Source organism: Tachypleus tridentatus, chromosome 1 (assembly GCF_004210375.1).
Source record: "Tachypleus tridentatus isolate NWPU-2018 chromosome 1, ASM421037v1, whole genome shotgun sequence".
NCBI lineage: Eukaryota > Metazoa > Arthropoda > Merostomata > Xiphosura > Limulidae > Tachypleus > Tachypleus tridentatus.
In genome coordinates this window covers 150,969,638-150,992,334 of record NC_134825.1, presented here as the reverse complement: position 1 = coordinate 150,992,334, position 22,697 = coordinate 150,969,638, and the positions used below count along the sequence as shown (strand labels likewise).

The window sequence follows — 22,697 nt, the reverse complement described above, 5'->3', positions numbered from 1 at the left end:
ATTGTTGTAGTATTCATAAACGTACATTTACTTAAAATGATGCAATGTATAAATACAAGATAACACTAAACACACTCCGTATATCTAATGCTGGATGCGTTATAAAAGTGACAATCAGTCCCGTTATTCAGAGAACCTAATAGCGGCAGGTGTTGCTAGATAGCTACATATCCTCTGAACAGAAGTCCAAAATTACGGAGTGCCATATCTAACACATGGGGTGGGGAATTTGATCCTTCAGCTTAAATCACGTGCACATAAGTCTCTGTTCAGCTAGGAAATTTCAACTTCCAAATTTATATGCGTTTATTGTAAGATGCTTGCTTGTTACTTTGCTTTTCAATCTACACAGACGAGTCGAGCGATCACCAGGAACGTAAAGTCACAAACTATTTTCTGTATACAGCTGGGAAGCTATCTTTCCGTATACATGTATATTTACTATCAAGCTTCAAGGTAAATAAGCTAAGTTTGCGAAGCGTTAAAATAAAAACGTACTATAAACACCTTAACACACACACACACACGTGTGCGAGCACATTATGAGGAATTTACGTATTTATGGCTGCGGTAAAGTATCGGTGTATTTGTATATTTTGGGAAACTGTAAGAATATATTTTTCCACGAGTCTGACAGGTTTTTTGTCTTTTCTATCATATTGCCTCTATACCTGAATGTTCGGAATGGCTGCGGCGACCACACTTAATAGTTTTCACACTTTTGCACGTGCTTGTTGCTTGTCACCCATAGTTGTTTGGTAAATAAAAACTTCTAGGCCATTACCGTCCATTTTCGCCGAGATTCTTGTTCTGCACGTGTACTGACTTTAAGCTGATGGATGACACCATACGTTTAAACAGCTATTATTCTAATATATATCTCCAAGTTTGAACCAAGAAACCAAAACCGATCATATATTGAGCGAAGGCTCCATACAATTTTAAGTTTGGTTTGTTTTGAATTTTGCTCAAAGCTTTGTTTGTTTGTTTGTGTTCGGAATTTCGCACAAAATTACTCGAGGGCTATCTGTGCTAGCCGTCCCTAATTTAACAGTATAAGACTAGAGGGAAGGCAGCTAGCTAGTCATAACCATCCACCGCCAACTCTTGGGCTACTCTTTTACTAACGAATAGTGGGATTGACCGTCATATTATAACGCCCCCACGACTGGGAGGGCGAGCATGTTTGGCGCGACGCGGGCGCGAACCCTCGACCCTCGGATTACGAGTCGCACGCCTTACGCGCTTGGCCATGTCAGGCCTTGCTCAAAGCTACTCGAGGGCTATTTGCGCTAACCGTCTCTAATTTAGCAGTGCAAGACTAGATCGAAGGCAGCTAGTCATCAACACCCACCAACGAATAGTGGGATTGGCCGTAACTTTATAACACCCCACGGCTGAAAGGGCAAGCACGTTTTGTGTGATGAGGATTCGAACCCGCAACCATGAGATTACGGGTCGAGTGCCTTTACAACATGGCCATATCGGGCTTACAATCTTAAGAATTTGTAGGACAGCAATTCTGTTATAGGGTGGAGATGTCTTATAACACCATGTATTCCAAAAGTATTCCCAGACGTATTTATTGCGTAAAACCGCTGTATAACTCTTGTTTATTTTAACCTTTGTTTTCTTTAATGTATGCTTCGTGAACGTGTTACCGTATTTTTCGGTGTATAATACGCACTTTGTTTTTTTTAAAAAAGGGGACTCACACATACCTCCCCGCGCCCCATACACCGAAGGTAAAAAATGTGTTAGTTCTACAACTTTTGAATTATTCTGCAAAATAATAAAAGGTTATGCTGATGTTGGACAAATAAACAAAAGATCACTGTGAAAAGTATTTCTCCCTGAAGAGAACCTTGAAAATTGGGGTGCGTCTTATACACCAATAAATACGGAATATCGCTATGCATAATATCTTACGGTAAGTAATGTTTCTGCTGAACTACTTGTTTTGGTCCAAATAAATTAGCATATCGTATTTATGTGTAAATTCTGCGTTATGTTTTAACATGTTTCAGTCACATCCAGAAGTTAAAAAAAAGTTTTGATCTGCATTTCGTCAGCTGTTTTACTTATCTATACTCAGCTACATACTTAAACCTAAATTACGATCTATTATGATGAGAAAAAACGAAGTAAAAATGTATTCTAAAGACGGTTGATGTGGGTATTAAAACTTTAATTGAAATAAAGTACATAACAACGTTTCGACCATTTTCAGGTGACCTAAGAAGATAATTCCGATTTACACGGGTTCGAATTCCCGTCATGCCAAACATGCTCATCCTTTCAGCCGTGGGGGCGTCATAATGTACGATCAATTCCGCTATTCGTTGGTAAAAGAGTAAGCCAAGAGTTGGCGGTGAGTAGTGATGTCTAGGTGCCTTTCCTTTGGTTTTACACTGCAAAATTAGGGACGGCTAGCGCAGATAGCCCTCGTGTAGCTTTGCGCGAAATTCAAAACAAACCAAACCAAAACCAAAATCAATGAAATGATTTAATACGATATACTAGGGATCTTTTGTTTTGTTTTTCTGGCTGATTCCAAAATACAAAGTTCTGAAGGAGTTTGACCAGTTGGTCCCAGGAGAACATAATTGGCAACCAGACAGAGCACAAACCAGGAAATTCCTAGATGACCACGGCCAATGTATAGCTCCCAGCTGGAACCACTTTCGTCATGTTCTAATCCGGTGCCACAGCATGCAGAATGTCTGGAGTGTATCAACACTTAAATTCAGGGCATAGTTTCTTGAAGGACAACTTCAACTTACGCAACAGTAATGTTGTGAATAATTATTGATATCTTTAAGTATTTTATTTTTTTGGATGGCCTTAGCGTTGACAACCATTCACTGTATCACTCATCATACTTACGCAGGATTGTTCTCGGCATATTTTAGTACGAAGTAGGCCTGTTATGACAGAGTATTGAGTACGAATACAAGGCGCTGAATTTTGTAATTTATGCCCGATTTTCACAACATTTTAAGAATTTTAATTTATAAATTTTAACTACAAAAGAAAGTGTTGGACTAGATTTGTTATATTTAAATATAATATACAGAATATTAATATTAATCGAATAGTGTATTATTCAAACCTAATATGTTCTGCACTTCTTTTTAAAAAATGTACAATATATGAACACTACATGCACATCAGTTACTCTTAAGGATATCACGGAATACATCACGAATTGTGGTTAAAAAAGAATTTTATCAAATGCTGTATAGTGTACTTGTTTGGTTGTTTGTTTTTGAATTTCGCACAAAGCTACACGAGGACTATCTGCGCTGGCCGTCCCTAATTTCGCAGTGTAAGACTAATAGGAAGGCAACTACTCATCACCATCCACCGCCAACTCTTGAACTACTGATATATCAACAAAATAAAAGGATTGACCGTCGCGTCATAACGCTCCCACGGCTGAAAGGACGAGCATGTTTGGTGCGACGAGGATTCGAACCTGTGGATTACAAGTCAAACGCCTTAACCCACCTGGTCATGCCGGGCCATATAGTGTACTTAATTACAGTTTTTAAAGCCACCTTGATCACATTTTTAAACAAGATCCTCGAATTTAGATCTCCTTCAACATCTATAATATTATAATAATAATAATAACAGTAATAATATAAGATATTCTTCTAGGAGAATCTCAATCCTTATTTCACCAAGTTTCAGTTCAAGCTCAAGTCTTTTTAACATGCATCTGGACAGTTTTCACTGTTCTGCGTGAAATACTATTTCATCAATAACATTTCTCAGATTCGATCTAAGCTTTAGTCTGCTCGATAGTCAACTGATTTTTCACTGCTCTCTGCGAGATACCATTTATTCAGTTTTAACAATACGTTTCTTCCCAAGTTTTGATCGTAAATTATTTTCTGAGAAACATTTCAATGAATTTTTTTTTCTGCCAGTAGTTTCGTTTTATGTAAATATATGTCAACCGTTGTTAGAAAAATATTATTTGTATAAGAAACGTTATAATTAAATATCTTAACATTTATTGTATATATATGTGTAAAAAGTCTTGTATTATTTAAGCACTATGTGTAATACGAAAAAAATAAACATCATTTTGATAACACACAAATATCCGTAGAGAACGTATTGATTCTTTAGAATAATCGATTTATACTAAAGCGGTTTTTAGTCATCTTAACATAAAGACTTTTAGTTTACGACATTTCTCATGTAACTTGCCATTAGTCCTCATCGTATGACATGCTAAGTAACTAGAGCTGTTATGTCAGTTTGGCACAGTATTGATGCCTTCTTAAACAGTTTCCAAATATCTGTACACTGAACGATGTACACATGAATAATTCAAGATAGAGGCTGTCAGATTTAGTAGTGTTATAAGTTTGCTTTTCAAACAAGGTGTATTTAACACTGTATACTTAGCAAGGAAAATTTGATTTTTTATATAAATAGAAAAGCTAAGGTAACACTAGAAACAAAAAGTTGACAGTTAGGTTATTTCAAAGGTTTATTTATTTTATTTAATCGCATCACATGTTAACTGTTACCATCTTAGTAGAATGCCATGAAGAGCTGAAAAATTATTTGTTAAATAATGTAAGAAAGTTCTTTAAACGTACAATGTTCCATGTTAAATTTGAAATTATATTAAGATCAATGATTATAAAAAAATTAAAATGTTTAATATAACGCAGGATCAATTTTCGTATATAACTTCTTACTACGTCACTTCTTAATGTAAAATTAAATAAACGTTTGTTTGTTTTGAATTTCACACAAAGCTACTGGAGGGCTATCTGCGCTAGCCGTCCCTAATATAGCAGTGTAAGATAGAGGGAAGGCAGCTAGTCATCACCATCCACCGCCAACTCTTGGACTACTCTTTTACCAACGAATAGTGGGATTGACCGTAACATTGTAACGTCCCTAGTCCTGAAAATGAGAGCATGTTTTGATGTGACGGGAATTCGAACCTGCGACCCTCAGATTACGAGTCGAGCGTTCTAATCACCTGGCTATGCCGGGCCTTGATGCAGAAGTATTCTATTTACAAGTGTGCCTAATTTTGGTTAAAATGTTTTAATTATGTTGATATACATGAAAACGATGTTATCGTTATTATTTAATATTTTAATCAATGGATATTTTTTATTTTTAACAGACAAGCACATCAAGTTATCTGTTCTTATTGGATCACATAAATAGTTCTGAGCATTGCCAGATGTCTACCACAATGTCGTCTGAGGGTACATCTACAAAAGAGCCAGAGTATATGTATAAACATATGAGACAGACTGTGGCACAAACAAGCAAGTTTCGCTTCTACATATTTATAGTTAGAATTTCCAGAACCATTTTTGTACGTGAAAAGATAAAAATAACAGATGTATGAATATTTGCGTCACTTCTGGTTTTGTCAAAACTGGACTAGTGTATTTTGAACTTTATTAAAAGACCTAATTATATAATAGAAAGTTTAATGATTTAAATGGGCATGACCTATTGGCTAAGACGATCGGTTCGCAACTTGTGATTCGCAGAATCAAAACACGTGGCCGAACATGCTTGTCCTTTCAGACGTGGGGTGTTACAATGCGATGGTCCATCCCATTATTCGTCGATAAAGAGTAGCTTAAGGGTTAGCGGTGTGCGTTGTTGACTAGCTGTCTTCTCTATAGTAAGGACGGAAATGCAGATAACCCTGAAGTAGCTTTGTGCGATATTCCATAAACAACAACATGACTTAAAACTTACAGACAGTACTAGCCAGACAGACTCACTCTTGGCTTTCTTATGGACACGATTTAGTATAAGGTTGTTTTTGATGTCTATGATGGCCTCATAAGAACCGTTGAAAAATTTAAGTCACATTATATAGCGCATATGAAAATCGGTTTTCTCTTAACTTATTTTACCTGAAAGCTGACCAGAACTCAAATTTTTTTAAACCGAGCGTGTACAGACTCGATCTATTGTACCGAGTCCGTAAACTGGAGAAGGAATACTTACTATAGTCCTAAAGTTACTTGTGTATCTACACAAAATTTATCAATAATTAAATTAACCTACAAATATCAAATGTATTACGAAAGTAAGATATGTCTTTTAATTGACAACGTCAGTCTGAATAAAACTGGTAAGTCGGAGTGCAAAGGTCTGAATGATAAGAATATTTTGTCTATCCTTCAGATCGAATATTACATTTACATAACCTTTAGAGTATCGGAAATGCATATATATAATTTTTTTCAGTAATACGTCCGGTTCGTTTGTTTCACACGGATACCTGATCAAAATGTTTTGAATTCTTAGTGTTCACTTTGACTGAATACCGACCATATATTAATTAGGATTGGAATCAAAATGAATAGAAACCACTGTTTTTGAACCGGATCTGTTGGACACCCCTCTGAACAGGCTTTCGAATCAAATATAATTCGAGTGTTTTAAGAGTGCACTCTTATGTATTGTATCTGGTATTTACTATACCAAAAACTGTTGTTCAATGATAGGAGATGAATAGTTGATAACTCCAACATCAATGCAAAATACTATGTTGAATGGCATTCTGTAAAAGGTCGTGGCTTGCGCACTTTGATCCCAACTGTCCATGTTATGGTCATTTTCAAGTTCCACACATTCTTAATAAACACACATGCATAAAATTAGAACTAATTTGGTAAAAATACCAAAATGTTTTGAACTACATTGTATTAGCTGAACGTTTGATCTAAAATACATACCAGAAAAGTATATTACTCAAGGATCACGATCCATACGTTTAGGAAAAGAATGCGCTGTTTTTGGGGCAAACAACTCAATATTTCAACTTGATTTCTACCGTTGATAGAATAATTCAGTTTCGTAAACACAAACTGACCAAGAGAATAAGTTATAGTTACAGAAACATATTACGATATCCATCTACACGGTGCACAAATATACATATATATATAAGGGCTCAGGCTTGAGGCTAAAGGCTGAAATAACACATTTTCGATTTTTTAATTTTATATCAAACCTTTTTGAGATATACCTCATTTTAAGATAAATCAGTGCATTTACACACCAGAAGAAAGTTTTTTCTTTAGTCTGCAGGACGTTGGGAATAAGAAAGACGGAGATATTTCGGCAATCTCAACATAAACAGGAATTTCATGTGATACATGTAACCATATGGAAAATATTCTCTAGTAATGGACAAGTCAAAGCGCATTGTTTCTAAAGTAAATTGGAACTTTCTTAATTTCAATGAATTCTGTGGTATTCATGACACGGCAGCAAAAGGACTGACCATAGCCCTTAGTAAGAACAAGTATGTAATATGAAATCACAGTAACACTGTTAATAGTTTAAAGTTACCGCACATCATTCTTTACTGGCCCACACGGGTTTCCGGTACGAATAATATATTACAGCATTTCAATTGTACCTCGTCTGTTGTATGACTCGTAAACAGCTTTGCAGCTGAGTTGGCTTAATAGACTCTGGTACTGATCAAAAATCATTTACAAATAAAGAAAAAAATTGGATAACTGATATCAGCCATTAAAGCAATGAAGTGAGTATGTCTTTCTCATAGAGCGAATTAAATCAGCCTTTAAAAATATGTCCAATATATAAGTAATAAATTATAACTTTTAAAATACTCTGATGGACGTCAGACGTGATGCACTTTATCGTTAATTGTATGACTGCAGTCAAGTTTACACAGATGTCATGTTAAGCTCACGACCATTTTGAATATTCTCTTTGAATAGCTTTTCGCCGACACATTTCATGATATCTCGAACAAACAGGTATAACATATAATATCTGAACGTAATTTTAAAAATCAGTTTTGTCATAACGTATATGATACTTTAAAAACACGTGCTCAAAGGTTGGATAATTTACAAGCATTCTTTGTGAACGAAGTGAGACTTTAAAATAGATCAGTGGTGATGCAATTATTTAAAGAATAAGCTAGAAAACTGAGAAACAGTTTTCAGCAATTCTGTAATTATTCACTATCACCACGTAGCAGCGATTTCAAGTACAAATTACATTGCATAAGTTGTTAGAAGAAGACAATGATTTCTAAGAAAATTCTAAACAATAGAACGGGAGGGACCGGTTACAGTCAACAAGAACATAGTTTTTTTAGAACTCACATAAAGAGCAAGCAGCTTTTATAAACTACTCTCTCCTTAGAAATTTTGCATTTTAAAGCCGTGAAGCAATTGTTTAGAATTTTTTGTTTGAATTTAAGCACAAAGCAACATAATAGACTATCGTTGCTCTGTCCATCGCAGGTATCGAAACCTGGATTCTAGCGGTGTGGTTCTCGAGACATGCCGCTGTGCCACCAGAGAACTTATTTCCATAATCACTAACACACCGTTTAAAGAAGTATAAACCACGTAGAGTTCTAAAACGAAAAAAGCAACATACGTCTTACCAACGTTGTATGTTTTAGGGTCTGTGCTCAAATATTATGAGGATAAAACGTTTCTGTATCTGTAATGAGGACTTTAAAAAAAAAAAAATTAAACAATTTCCACCCCTACAGGCTGCAGAGAGAATGTTAAAAACTGTATCATACACATGTATATAATGTCATATACCTTGTGATGCTACAGTTTCAAGTGTCCAGAGAAGATCAACCTGTGGTGAATGTTTAAAACTGTATGATTCACATGTATATAATGTCATCTATGCTATAGTTTTAGATTCAGCACTGAGAAGACCAGCCTGTCTGTGGCGAATGTCAAAATCTGTACCATCTACATGTATATAGTGTGATCTTCTTGGGTGGCTATAGTTTCGAAAACTTGAGTTGCTTTATATCTAGTATACATTAGACCTGTGAATTATTATTACACTGTGTTACACAAATTATGTTCCTGGATAGTATGAGTTATTTCTTAATTGCTTATGTTGTAAAAGTACAGAAAATAGCCATTATTCCCTTCAAACTTTGCTTTTGTAATCTGGATAATGAAATTTAGAAATTAACCTATTTTCTATGTAAAAACGGGCAAATTTGCACATTTTCATTTACATAAGGTCTGAATAAAACAATATATGAATCAAGATTTACATGTATTTATACTAAAGTTATACAAAAATGTTTAGAAGTGAGTAGTTTTGAGATTTGCGACTGTAATGTAAATCACTTTCACGTATCAACCCCCAAGTATAGTCTTCATCATGTTTTCGTTATACGCTCTCAGGTCACAAAAGCACAGCTCGAAGAGAAAAATAGGTCTTTTCCATTTACTTTAGGCATAAGCAGTTAGAAAATAACACTTTCTGCCCAGGAACAAGAAAACGTAAAAATTTTGTTACGTAGTGTAATCTATCTAGTTGATTTCACTGGGTGCAACTATGGGCTAGGCGTAGCCCAGTGATTAACGCGTCGGGCTTCGTACATAGGGTCTAGAGTTCGAGATATAGTATTGCTGAACACGTTCCGTACTTTCCGTTGTAGGCGTACTTATAAAAGTGACATACAATATCTTTATTCGGTTCAAAGAACCAGACAAAGCCTTGGTGACAGCGGGTATTGCTGGCTGATTGCTTTTCCTCTTGTCACTAGTTCAAAATGGGAGACGTTATACTCCAGGGGCCTTTGTCATGACCGTTTAGTACACCTGCGCAATAGGTGCTGTTCAGGTTTCAAATTCTATATAGGATACAGATGTAAATGTAACTTAACTGAAGGTTACCTGTTTTCTCAGATTTATAGACGCTGGGCTTACTAAATACAAACAGTTTCATATGTATCATCCATATATTTATAGAATAGAGTAAAAAGAAATCTTTCTATAAAGCTTATAGTGTAGTATATAACATTTGTGGTTTGAGCTGATAATTTGCGTTTTCCTTCCCTCGACATCAGTCTGGCTAAGTAACGAAAGGATTTTGAAACAAAATGCACTGACTAGCAATATGATTCGTCATAATGTTCTGCCCAGGTGTTTAAATGAGATCTATTAATTAAACATGGAACATATTTTTACTAAACTCGTGAGTTCAGTACTGTACCTCTCTCCTCATTATTACTAATTTCAAATATACGTTTTAGACCCTGGTTAGTTCAATATATAACTTTCTGTACACGTGGGCAGAAACAGAAGACTTGCAATCCAAGATTCGAGAAAAGAATGTTGTGGTTCCCATTAAATGTTGCCCTGGTAACGTGGTAAATGTGACGCGGCCATGAACAATGCCTATTTGTGGAAACCGTGAACAACGTTCGTTTTTGTCTTGTTACGAAGTTCTCTAGCAGTGCCAGTACCACAAATGAATTGCCCGTCATACGTCGTATGTTGTCGCGGCTAAAATTGCTCCAGTGCGGTTGAACCAGTTCAACTGACCGCTTTGTACATCCTTACCATATGTGTAATGGACATGTTCTTATATCTTTCTTATATTTATTGAGTTTATAAAGAACATGTACTTGTTGGAAGTATGTAATATGAAATATATAAAACTTTTGGCAAACTCATGTTTATATAAACAAGAACTACACCACTTTTCATTAGGAGTTTGTTCGTTTTGAGTCTTGTGCAAAGCTACACGAGGGCTATCTGCGCTAGCCGTCCCAAATTTAGCAGTGTAAGACTAGATGCAAGACAGCTAGTCATCGCTACCCACCGCCAACTACTGGGTTACTCTTTCACCAACGAATAGTAGGATTGATTGTAACATTATAAAGTCCTTACGGCTGAAAGGGCGAGCATGTTAAGTGTTACGGGGATTCGAGCTCGCGACCTACAGATCACACGAGTCAACCACCTGGCTATACCGGGCTCATCAAAAGTAAACTGGAATTAATTCGGCTAGTTACTGAAAGTAAAATGGTATTGGAATATGCGCATCAGATATTTTTGCTATGAAGAAAGTTCACAGTCAATGCATGGTTTTGGGTTTTTGGAATTTCGCACAAAGCTACTCGAGGGCTATCTGTGCTAGCCGTCCCTAATTTAGCAGTGTTATACTAGAGGGAAGGCGGCTAGTCATCACCACCCACCGCCAACTCTTGGGCTACTCTTTTACCAACGAATAGTGGGATTGACCGTAACATTATACACCCCCACGGCTGGGAGGGCGAGCATGTTTAGCACGACGCGGGCGCGAACCCGCGACTCTCGGATTACGAGTCGCACACCTTACGCGCTTGGCCATGCCAGGCCTACACAGTCAATGCAAGCAACACGTGAAGTTACGTTAGATTTTTAAAGCTCTTAACTACAGTGACAGCTACAGCTAACCTTGTAAGAACAGTATTAATAGCAAATAAGCAGGTCTGGTGATTACGGGGTTCGTCTCGCAATCTGCGGATCATTGGATCGAAATCCGGCCTCCCAACATGCTCGTCCTTTCAGCCACGGCGAAATTAGGGACGGCTAGCGCTGATAGCACTCGTGTAGCTTTGCGCGAAATTCAGAACAAACCAAACAAAGAAATAAACTATTATGTATTAATATTTTATATTAATATCTAATTGTGAACTTTATTATTGTTTTATCTATTCTTTACTTACTTTTAATGGAAAAGTTTTGCGCATCATTCCGTATAATGTGAGTAAAGCTTTATTTAAACCATCATTAACATTGTTACATTTTGTGTGTTACAGTAATATAACTTAGCGTTGTTACTTGCGCATGTGTTAGGGGTTATTTATTCGTACGAAATTATACATTTATTCAAATTGTAAATGCTAGAATATGCGTTATTTAAAACTAGAAATAAAGTCCAATTTCATTTGTTTGTAGTAAGTATTTCATACTCTTTATGAATGTTAAAGAATTTGGAAGGCCATTTTATAATTGATTTCATTGTCCCTTTTTACGTTCGTGTTTTCGTTTCACTGGGAGTAACTGTGTACTTCGGTGTAGTTATGAGTTGGAAAACTCACATCTGTTCATAATTTCAATTTGCAATTCATTCCTTAATGCGAAGCTCGCGAACAGAGGTAGCACGTGATGAACGACGTATTCCCGCGCAATGTTGAGCGAGTTTTTTAGTTCCACAGATGCTATTCCTTACAACACACTCGATTTCTACTTACACTCAATACCTCGTGCTCTACTTGTAATATATAGTCTGTGCTCGATTCTCTGTGGTTTAATTCCCTTTTTCAATTTAAATTAAAAGCTCATATAAAGCACGATGACAGGAGAGAGTGAGAGGAAGGAGTCGCGGGGTAACTAGAACGAGGTATAAGTAAATAACCTCCAGTTATCAAGTATTGAAAGTTAACAAAGGGGACAATTAAATGACATAAACTGATATCAAATTAACGTTCGAAACGTTACTTGTTATCTCCAACAATGATTTCACTCATTTTCATTTCCCACTCTCCTATCACTCACAAAACATCAAACGTATTAACAGACGCACGGGAAAAAAAACACTACTGTAATTGTTTACATCTATAGTAACGATATGGTACTATTTTAAGTTCAAATCACAGCCATAAAAAACAAAGGTAATAGAAGGTTAACACTTGTCAGAGCATTGTTTACTGTGAGGATTCCATAAATTTTGAAGCTATTTTTTGTTCTTATTAGTAAATCTGATATTAATCTAGGACTAATTCGAAACAAATGAAATAATCATGAACTTACCAGTGATGTAAAAACTGACATTTGGAATAGAACAAATTATAAAGAGTTGAGATGCTGAAATTATTCAATTTACGCCTTAAAATTTATATATAGCATTTTACTTGAACGATTTCTGTACGTTTCTAATGTTACTATGAGCTCTATAGTGCTAACATGCGTGTATAACCGAGTACAAGCTTAACTACTATTTCACTCCACTTCTTCCACCGTATACAACGAATTCAAGTTTACATTTGTTTCCACTCAATTTCTTCCATTGTATTTAATATAATACAAGCTTATCTACTGCTTTCAGTCCATTTCTTCCGCCTGTTTTTTTCTGTACATATAACTGGTATTTTGTTTGAAAAGTAAATTTAATATTGGCACTAGAACTACAGTGTGAAATGGTCTAGAAATTCTTAATTTGAGATTTCAGAGAAACTTTACGTCATTATGAAAATATTACAAACAATCGGATGTTTCATTTAGAACGAAACTTGAAAGAAAGCTCGGTTTATTTCTTGTACTGCTGGTTATTAATAACAGGTGATGCCTTATTATAACTTAAAGATAATATAAGGTATAAGATTAGATATAATAAGAAACTGGTCAGGTACGAAATCAAATTATAATTGCAAACCTTAAGAAGCAAACATAATCGCAACTACCCTGAATTTTTTTAAATAACCTCTGAGGTTGTTCTCGGTGGAAACATTTAAGCAGTTTTTACGGCAGTCTAGTTCAAGAAAAGCACAAAGAACTCCGATAAGTGGATTGATGTTTATTTTATCCAATCAAATTATTTACTAAAATTCTGACAGGTTTGATCTTTTGAAATTAAATATGTGACGAACCCACGACATTTTCTCGCGTAAACAGTGAGCAAAGAAAATTGTGCTGTATGTTTGCCTATTGCTTAAACTTACCTTTAATAACTAGACAATCGTTTAGCATCCAGGTAGTGAATATAGCTCTTTTAGACAGTTAATAACAGAAGATGATATTATATCCATATGAAATCATTTTAAGAATAAGAGTAAAACATATTTAATAAATTATTCTGTAACCGTATATATCACTAAATATACCTCAAGCACATACAAGTAACATTTTACGTAAAGTCTTAATTTTATTATAGAAATGTTTCAATTCCAATCTGTTAATAAATCTGAAACCTACGACCATTCTCACGCGAGTTGCACTCGGGTTTGTTTCTCTAACGGGTATTTCTGAGTTCACTTAAACGGTATTTGTATGCACAACCCTAAAGAAACAACATGGTCCTAACAAGAAAAGGTCACATTCCGAGTGAAGCGAACAAGATTGTCGGAGAGATGAGCTGATAATTCTGCGACTTAGGTTAGAGACTACATTCTGCCGGAGGTTCGCCTCTAGTTTGCTCCTGATTTTGAAAAGATACGCGTAGTTCGTAAACGTGTTGTGCGCTCCATTCGAAACTCAGTGCATAACAATCTCCACAGGCGACCAGAAGTATGTCTTACTAGATTTTAGGCCTTTAGGGATAGAGTAATAACGTAAATCCATACTTAAATTCGAATTCTTCACTTTACTTTCAAGCTCTACATCAAATTCACGTAGTTATACCGAGAGAGTCTAGTGGCGCGTTCAGGTGTAGGAAGATTTCAGTGTAAAAAATAAAACGCAACACTGCAAATTTTCCACGTACACGCGAAGCGCGTGTTTACTAGTTGTTTTTTTTTTGTTGTTGTTTAGAAAAGCCCTGTTGATCTAGAGCCCCGTGTAAATGGCGAAAGAAAATATACAGATAACAATGGTAATCGGGTGTAGAAAGCAGCTACCTTTACGGAGATACACACAAGGTCCGATGCTCTAAGAAGCATGGTCTACTGAAGCGAATCTGTCGTCCGATGTCCTTTTTATATTTATCTTTAGATAAAACGAAGTATTCATTTCAGTAAGGTTTCCGCAGTTAAAGCTACTTGTTAGAACCATCCATATGTATTTATACAGAATTAAAATTAAGTATAGTGCACAGGATTATATTCTTAGTTCGAATTAATCATTGTGTTGTCCCTAATTCCTCTTGTCATTCTTGGCGTATATTAGATTAGAGAAACGGACCTCACCATTATTTTCTGAATAGCACCCGTCAAATCACGAGTCGTCTGATAATCGGCTTTACGGAAGTTCTAGTCTTGGTTGAGAGTGCTTAGCCAGCGCATGACAAGGGAAGGCTTACGGTGGCATGAGGGAAAAAAAACACGAGTTGCTTACACAAAGTGTGGAGGCCATCAAAGTACTGCATCTGTCTGTCATTTGGCAAATATTTAAATAAAAAATTGAAGAAACCGGAAAGAAGCTTACCAGAATACCCAACCGTCGGATGCAGGAAGTCCACTCCTGGGGACGATAGTCCGATTCCGTTCATGGAATACGGGGGAGACTTCAGGTAAGCCATGCCTGGCGATGATGACGGCTGGTAGGCCGAAGAAGAGCAGGTAGAACAGGACGAGTTGGCTACTGGGAACGCCACGGTGCTGGAATGTTCTCGATCGCCGTTCAGGTAGGTGGTGTTGGAAGTGCAATGAGAAATAGAATATCCTGTAGTTCTCTTAACCTGCAAAAGTATACCTAATGTTTGTTTGTTTTTACTAGGTTCTGTGTTTGGAGACGCAAGAACTCTAGTGACGTAGTTTTTTTTTGTACTGTTGAGAAGATGTCCACGGTGCAAGCGTCATGTAGTAAACGTATTCGAGCTGAAAGCGAAAGCCAGTGGTGTACGCGAAGCCAGAATCGTTCGATCATGTCATTGTAACAGTAAGACTTTTACTACGGTGTTGCTCAGTGACCGACAGCCACGCACCACGTCCGCACGTCCCCGCCTCTAGCGCAAAATACTGCACAGTCGTACCAATCATCTATCACCATGACAGAAGCGATGGCTGAGAAGGCGGAACTTTGTAAATTAGGAACTTTGGTATTGGCTCCAGTTCTTATAGTGGTACTGGAAGTAAAGGTATACATGTGATTCTATGCCCGTGTTTCGGTGAGAACTTTAGATATAATTTGGATATTCTGAACCATGTTCATGTGGTACAAAAACAGTCATATACTTAAACTATATATAAAACAAGGGAAATATTATTTACATTCAAATGAGTGATTTGTATATAAAAAGCCACGTTTAACTTAGGACATGTGTCATATAATGAAACTATAAAAGGAAATATTACTTACATTGAAATACGAGTTCTGTATAGCAAGTCATCCTTCACGTAGGAATATGTCATATATTGAAATTATATATGAAGTATGAGAAACTGTATTTAGTTCCTTAAGTCATAGAAAATTATGTAATGAGAGTACGTAGGAAGTTATGTAATGAGAGTACATAGGAAGTTATGTAATGAGAGTATATAGGAAGTTATGTAATGAGAGTACATAGGAAGTTATGTAATAAGAGTACATAGGAAGTTATGTTATGAGAGTACATAGGAAGTTATGTATAGGAAGTTATGTAATGAACGCAGGAAGTTATGTTATGAGAGTACATAGGAAGTTATGTAATAAGAGTACGTAGAAAGTTATGTTATGAGTGTACATAGGAAGTTATGCAATGAGAGTACATAGGAAGTTATGTAATGAGAGTACATAGGAAGTTATGTTATGACAGTACATAGGAAGTTATGTAATGAGAGTACATAGGAAGTTATGTAATAAGAGTACGTAGGAAGTTATGTTATGAGAGTACATAGGAAGTTATGTAATGAGATTACGTAGGAAGTTATGTTATGAGAGTACATAGAAAGGGAAATTTTACTTAAGTGAAATATATATTAGAAATAGTTGAATACAAAACCAATCATCTAAACATTCTAAACGAGAGGATATATTTCTGTCAAACTGCAGTTAATTACATACAAAACAACTCAATATTCTAACATAATGTGAGAGACATTTACAGAAAATCATGTTGAATATCCACATAAGTTGAGAAACATACGTGGTTTTCAATTATTTATCCTTTATTCTCAAATAGACTAATAATATTTAACATATCTATGTGTAAGTATATGAACGTGTCAGGTGTTTCTGTCTGACAAGGGCAATCAGAGTCATATATACTGTTCGCTTATTGAAATGATAAAATTTCGTTTTTATGGTGGCACAGCGACTTCTTAAAGTTCTTATGAAGACAGCTAAATAAAAGTTTACCGATATATTTTTTTACCTACACAAGTATTGTGTCTGTGTTAATTTGTATGAACATGTTTACGTATACATACACGAAGTAAAGCTTACACGTTTCTAACACAGATTCAGATCAAACCATATTACAGTCACAAAGAAGAGACACGACACAGCTTTAATATCTTAATATTAATCAACAACATGTGGATTTCTAAAATATCGTATGACTACAGTACGTGCGTGATTTGAAACTGTAATTTACAATACACAGGTTAGTAACAATATTTACCACTTCGGTCAACAATTCTGTATATGTATATATATATATATACTGTATGCTTCATAATCAAATGTTAGAACAAAGCATTTACCAACACGTCATGAATATATATGGAAAAAAGAAACATCGAGGTTATTTTTCTTTGACTTTTTCATTACACTTATGATGAAATTATTCTATTATGTATGACGTATGGTTTCCACATCCAGACTTCTTTTTACCATTTTATATCGAGAGTTTTCCGTCACCTAAAAGTAAATTAGGAACTTTCATATTCTTTACATCTCGATCAAGTAAATTTTGACATGAAAACATTTACGATCACCTAAGTAATAAAGCTTATAGAAGCTAAGAACGACAGTTTCGAACATAGTTTCATTTCTCAATGAGTAGAGAAATGGATGATGGAGTGACCTGTCAGTGACGATTGTTTCAATTTACTTCAGCCTTTATAACCTTTTATAAAATTATCACGTGCTTTTGTGCGCTTACAAAATCGAGTTGACTAAAAAGAAAATCCTTCACTGTCTTTTTTTCACAACAGCCTTATTATATGATATCACCAGTATGTGTTGTGTTTAATTTAGGCTTAACGTTAAACATTTTTCTATTTCAACGTCCTTTTTTTAAAAATAACTTTTATATTTCTTCTCAATTTTCTATCGTTAGTGATTCGTTAAAAATCAATGTTTGATGTGCTCTCACTACCCAATGTAGGTGCACAACAAACTATATATCTAAGACTTAAAACGGAGCATGCGAGCACCTACTTAACAGCAGCATCATTATTAAAGACTGTTTCTGTGATAGGCTGCTCAAAACGATCTGTCATCAGATTAGTCTACCAAGAGTGACAGTTGAGAAGAAAGTGTCTCCCACTATAGATAAATGAAGGATCGTAACCACTTATGACTAACCGAAGGAAAAGACGATTGGAAATGCTTGTGTAACAAACAACAGCTTCTGTTCCAGCTGACCAGTTCTAAGTGTCTTCAACTGTACCACTTCAAGGGCATTTCAGCAAATATCTTATGGTAGCTGACAACCAATTCGAACAATGCTCATCCGAAATGTAAACGAAAAAAATAGCCTTTCAAGATGTTTAGAACGCAAAGTATTCACAATGAGTGACTTCCTTTCAATATTATTCAGAGAAGGTAGAAACTATGAGTGAGGATATCACAACTTTGAGAGCCGAAGTTAAGGAGTGTAAACAGGAAAATAAAACATTAAAGCATGAAAATGAAGAATTGTGGAAGGAGATGGCAAGTTTTCGGAGGAAGATGTGTGAAGCGGAACAATATTCTTATAACTATAATGTTTTGATTGGAGGTATTCCAGAGAAGCCTAATGAGAATTTGCAAGAAGTTGTTGAGAAGATTACAACTACTTTTGGGGTTGACTGTGCTCCTACAGATATTGACACTGTTCATCGTATAGGAAAGAAAACAACTGAAAATAAGAGTCCGAGACAGATTGTTGTTAAGTTTTGTCGTAAGCAAATTAAATTTGATCTGCTTAAACTTAAGAAAACTAAATTTCGCTCTCTTAATACTAATGATATTAAGGTCTGTAATGAATCTTATCCAGTTTATGTTAACGAACATCTCTCCCCATATTATCGTGATATTTTCATGCAAGCAAAACGAAAACAGAAAGATCTTGGCTATAAATTTCTTTGGGTATCGAATGGTAATATTCTTATTAGGAAATCAGAAACTACTCAGCCCATTGTTTTACGTTGCTTGATTGATCTTAATAATTTATAAATACTGCAATGGCTGATGATTTTGATGATATTGTTGGTGTTACACCAACTTTGTCTTCTTTCTGATTTACCAAATGTTTTTTCTGTTGGTCATTTAAATTTAATACATGTTAATATTCGAAGTCTTACTCAAAATTTTGACCAATTTCTTGTTTTTTTTACAATCAAGCGTTGTTAAATTTCATATAATAGCTTTTTCTGAAACTTGGTTTGTTGAGGATGGATTTGTTTCCTTTTCGATTCCAGGTTACTCTTTTTATTCTTCATCTTCTGGTCTAAATAAGGCTAGTGGAGTGGCAGTTTTGTTAAATTTGAGATACTGACTATGATAAAAGAAGTGCAGTACATTAAGTCTGATGCTTTAATTTTATTTTGTATGATTCAAAATAAGAAATTTAATCTCTTTGTTGTTTATCGATCTCCTAGATTGCCTGTATTGAAATTTATTGATGAGCTTTCATTAGAATTGAATTTATACAAATATGATATTAATATACTTGTTGGTGATTTTAATATAGATGTTTTGGCATTTGATGATGTTTGTTATAAAATGCATATTTTAAGTTTTTTGTCTGAGAACAATCTTCGTATTATTATTTCTTCTCCTACACGGATAACCAATGTTACTAATTTTGTATTGATCATTTTTTAATTAGTGGAAATACTATTAAAAATTGTTATTCTTATATTGTTGAGAGTTTTTTGACCGATCATTTTCCAATTGTTTTATGTATAGACATTTTATCGGATCTAGAACATGTCTCAAATGTTCAAAAGATTAAGTTTAATGAATTGAGTTCTTGTTTGAATTTTTCAGATTGGTCCTGTGTTATGAATTGTTCTGATGTTAATGTTGCTTATGATAATTTTGCTGAAGTGTTAACTGATTGTATTCAAAGTTGTACTACTACTGTTTCTGTGTCACGAAAGTTTAGAAAAATTAAGCCATGGATTACCAGTGAATTGGTTTTGTTAATGATTAAAAGAGATAAGTTAAAAAAAGAAAGTACATCAATTTCCTGATGATATTTATCTAAAGATTAGATTTAAGTGTTTAAGGAATTATGTTGTAAGCTTGACCCGTAAGACTAAATGGACTTATTATCATAACCTGTTTAAGAATGCTAAAACTATTAAACAGAATTGGAATATTGTTAACTCTATTATTGATGTTAAAAAAATAATAAGAAATTTTGTAATTTTGGTACTACTGATTTATCTGATTTGAATTATTTTTTTGTTAATGTTGCTAAATCTACTTGCTCCAATCCTAAATTTTGTTCTCAGGGCATGCCTCCTGCTCCTTCTTCTTCTTGTTACCTATATCTTGTTACTGTATCTGAAACTATGAATAATATTTTCTCCTTATCAAATTCAGCTTCTAATGGTGTAGATGGTGTTTCGGTTAAGATTTTGAAAGCTAATGCTAATCTTTTGCACCAATTTTGACTTTTTTAATTAATTTATCTTTTACTCAAGGGAAGTTTCCTAATGCTTTAAAGTTATCATTGGTCATTCCTATTTATAAATCTGGTAATATTTCTGATTTTACGAATTATAGACCTATTTCCTTATTAATACATTTCTCTAAACTATTTGAAAAATCTATGAAGATTAGAATTTTATCATTTCTTGATAGACATTCAGTTTTGTCTCCTTCTCAATTTGGCTTTCGGCCTGGGCTTGGAACGGAGGTTGCTGTTGCTAAACTTGTGGGAAATATTACAGAAGCTTTGGATTCTGATCTTCATCCAATTGCTGTTTTTCTTGACTTAGCCAAAGCTTTTGATTCTGTTAATCATAAAATATTGTTAAATAAATTATCTTATTATGGTTTTAGAGGCATTGTTTTTGATTGGTTTTTTCTTACTTTCACAATAGAAAGCAATCAGTTTGTATCCATAATAATTATAGTGATTGGCTTACAATTAATGTTGGAGTACCACAAGGTTCTGTTCTGGGCCCTTTATTATTTCTCATTTATATAAATGATATTCTTTACCAACAGTTTTTTGAGATATCCAAGCCTATGCCGATGATATTGCTGTTGTTTATAGTAAGCCAAATCTAATTAATGAAGCCATTATTTCTAGTGATCTTAATAAAATTAAAATTGGCTTTTCTGTAATGACTTATCCTTAAATATATCTAAATCTTTTCTTCTTCAGTTTAACCTTTATGGTGTCATTCCAGCTTTTCCTTCTATTTTTATCATTCTAGTGATTGTTATACTTACCCTAATTGTAAGTGTCCCAAATTGACTCAAGTTTCCTCTGTTAAATATTTAGGAATTATTTTAGATCGAAAATTAAATTGGCAATTTCATATTAATTCTTTAGTTAATAAATTAAAATATAGTTCTATGCTAATTTTGAACTTAGTCATTGTGCTCCTTATCATATTTTGTTAAGTGTATATTATGCTCTCTTTCAATCTTTCTTACAATATTGTATTTCAATTTGGGTGGCACATATAAGACTTTTTAATTCCTATTCACAAGTTGCAAAAAAGTGTTTTTCTCTTATTTTTACTCATAGGCTTGATACCGATTTCAGTAAATTTAACTCCCCACTTTCATATGATAAACTTTATTTATATTTTTAGCTTTATCTACATTGCATGTTTCTTTTTAATAGGCCTTTTAAAGTCACTTCATATTTTACACGACTTCAATCTTTTTTTCCAATTAATGTACCCACACCACGTAAAACAGTTACACTTCATCAATATCTTTATTTGGCACCTCGTATTCATAATTTTATTCCTTATAGTATAAGATCTTCTATTAATCGTGTTAATCAAAAGAAATACTTAAAACAATGGATCTTAAATACTGATTATAATATTCTGGGAACTTTATATTGATTTTGTAAGTTTTGATTTTACATTATTATGTGTTTAACCATCACAGGACGAGTTAACTCTTTGTTGATGGTTTTATATTGATATTTGATTTTTTGTGTCTAATTTATTGCTTAATAAATTTATTATTATTATTATTATTATTATTTTTGTGCATAATAAAGTGTAATATATAAGTATGACCAAGTGTGAGATAGGCTAATGAATCATATCGCATTCTATACATGCTGACAAAAGTCTAACTCTGTTATTTTGACAGTGCATGGTGCTGAAGGAGGGATAATTGTGCGTATAATTATTATGATGATGTGTGTACAAAGGAGGGTTCTTGGTTACTTAAGAAGAGTGGATAACAACTAGTGTCTACATAAATAATTCGTTTTTTTGCAAGTCAAGCCCACTCCATTATCTTGAATTTCAACACATATGAACAAGAGTTATTTGAAGATACCAACAACAAGAATGTATCTGAACATTGTTACAAGTCAAGCCCACTCCATTATTCTGAATTTCAACACATATAAACAAGAGGTATTTTAAGTGCTGATATTAAGTTAGTAGTTGAAACTTAAGTAAATTTTTAGGTGATAAAATCACTGCGTTCCAATCCAACTGAGCATTCGTGTGTCTTATATTTTACTGTAATTCATCTTCTAACAGCTTGAAACAGATTTCCACGTATTCTTAGACGAATGAACTTTTATGAAACGAGACAACTTGAAACATCTTACATGAATTTATGACACATTCAATATAGAATATTATTTCAGCAAAAGAATGTACAATTAAAAATAAGCCAAGAGTACTCATAAAAGGATTTTAGCATTACTAATGTTTACATTATCAATAGCTTTTCTTGTGTAAATCAATGTATTATTAATTGTAAGATTATAAAATACTTATAAATATACGAATAGATATTATTATGGACCATCACATCTCTTCTGAACAGAATGAAGTTCCTCAACTATTTATATATATATAGTTGTTGTTGTTTTGAATTAAGTACAAAGCT

At 34.3% G+C, this 22,697-nt stretch overlaps 1 protein-coding gene across 1 annotated transcript in view; it reads right to left on the bottom strand.

Moving 5' to 3' along the window:
* LOC143227045 (homeobox protein OTX2-like) overlaps positions 1–15,080 on the bottom strand; it is a 43,689-nt gene extending 28,609 nt beyond the window's left edge. The window contains exon 1 of the mRNA XM_076458594.1: positions 14,946–15,080. Within this exon, the coding sequence (XP_076314709.1) occupies positions 14,946–15,039 (94 nt within the window). The 5' untranslated portion in view covers positions 15,040–15,080. The remainder of the gene's footprint in view (positions 1–14,945) is intronic.
* Between the last annotated feature and the right edge of the window lie 7,617 nt (positions 15,081–22,697).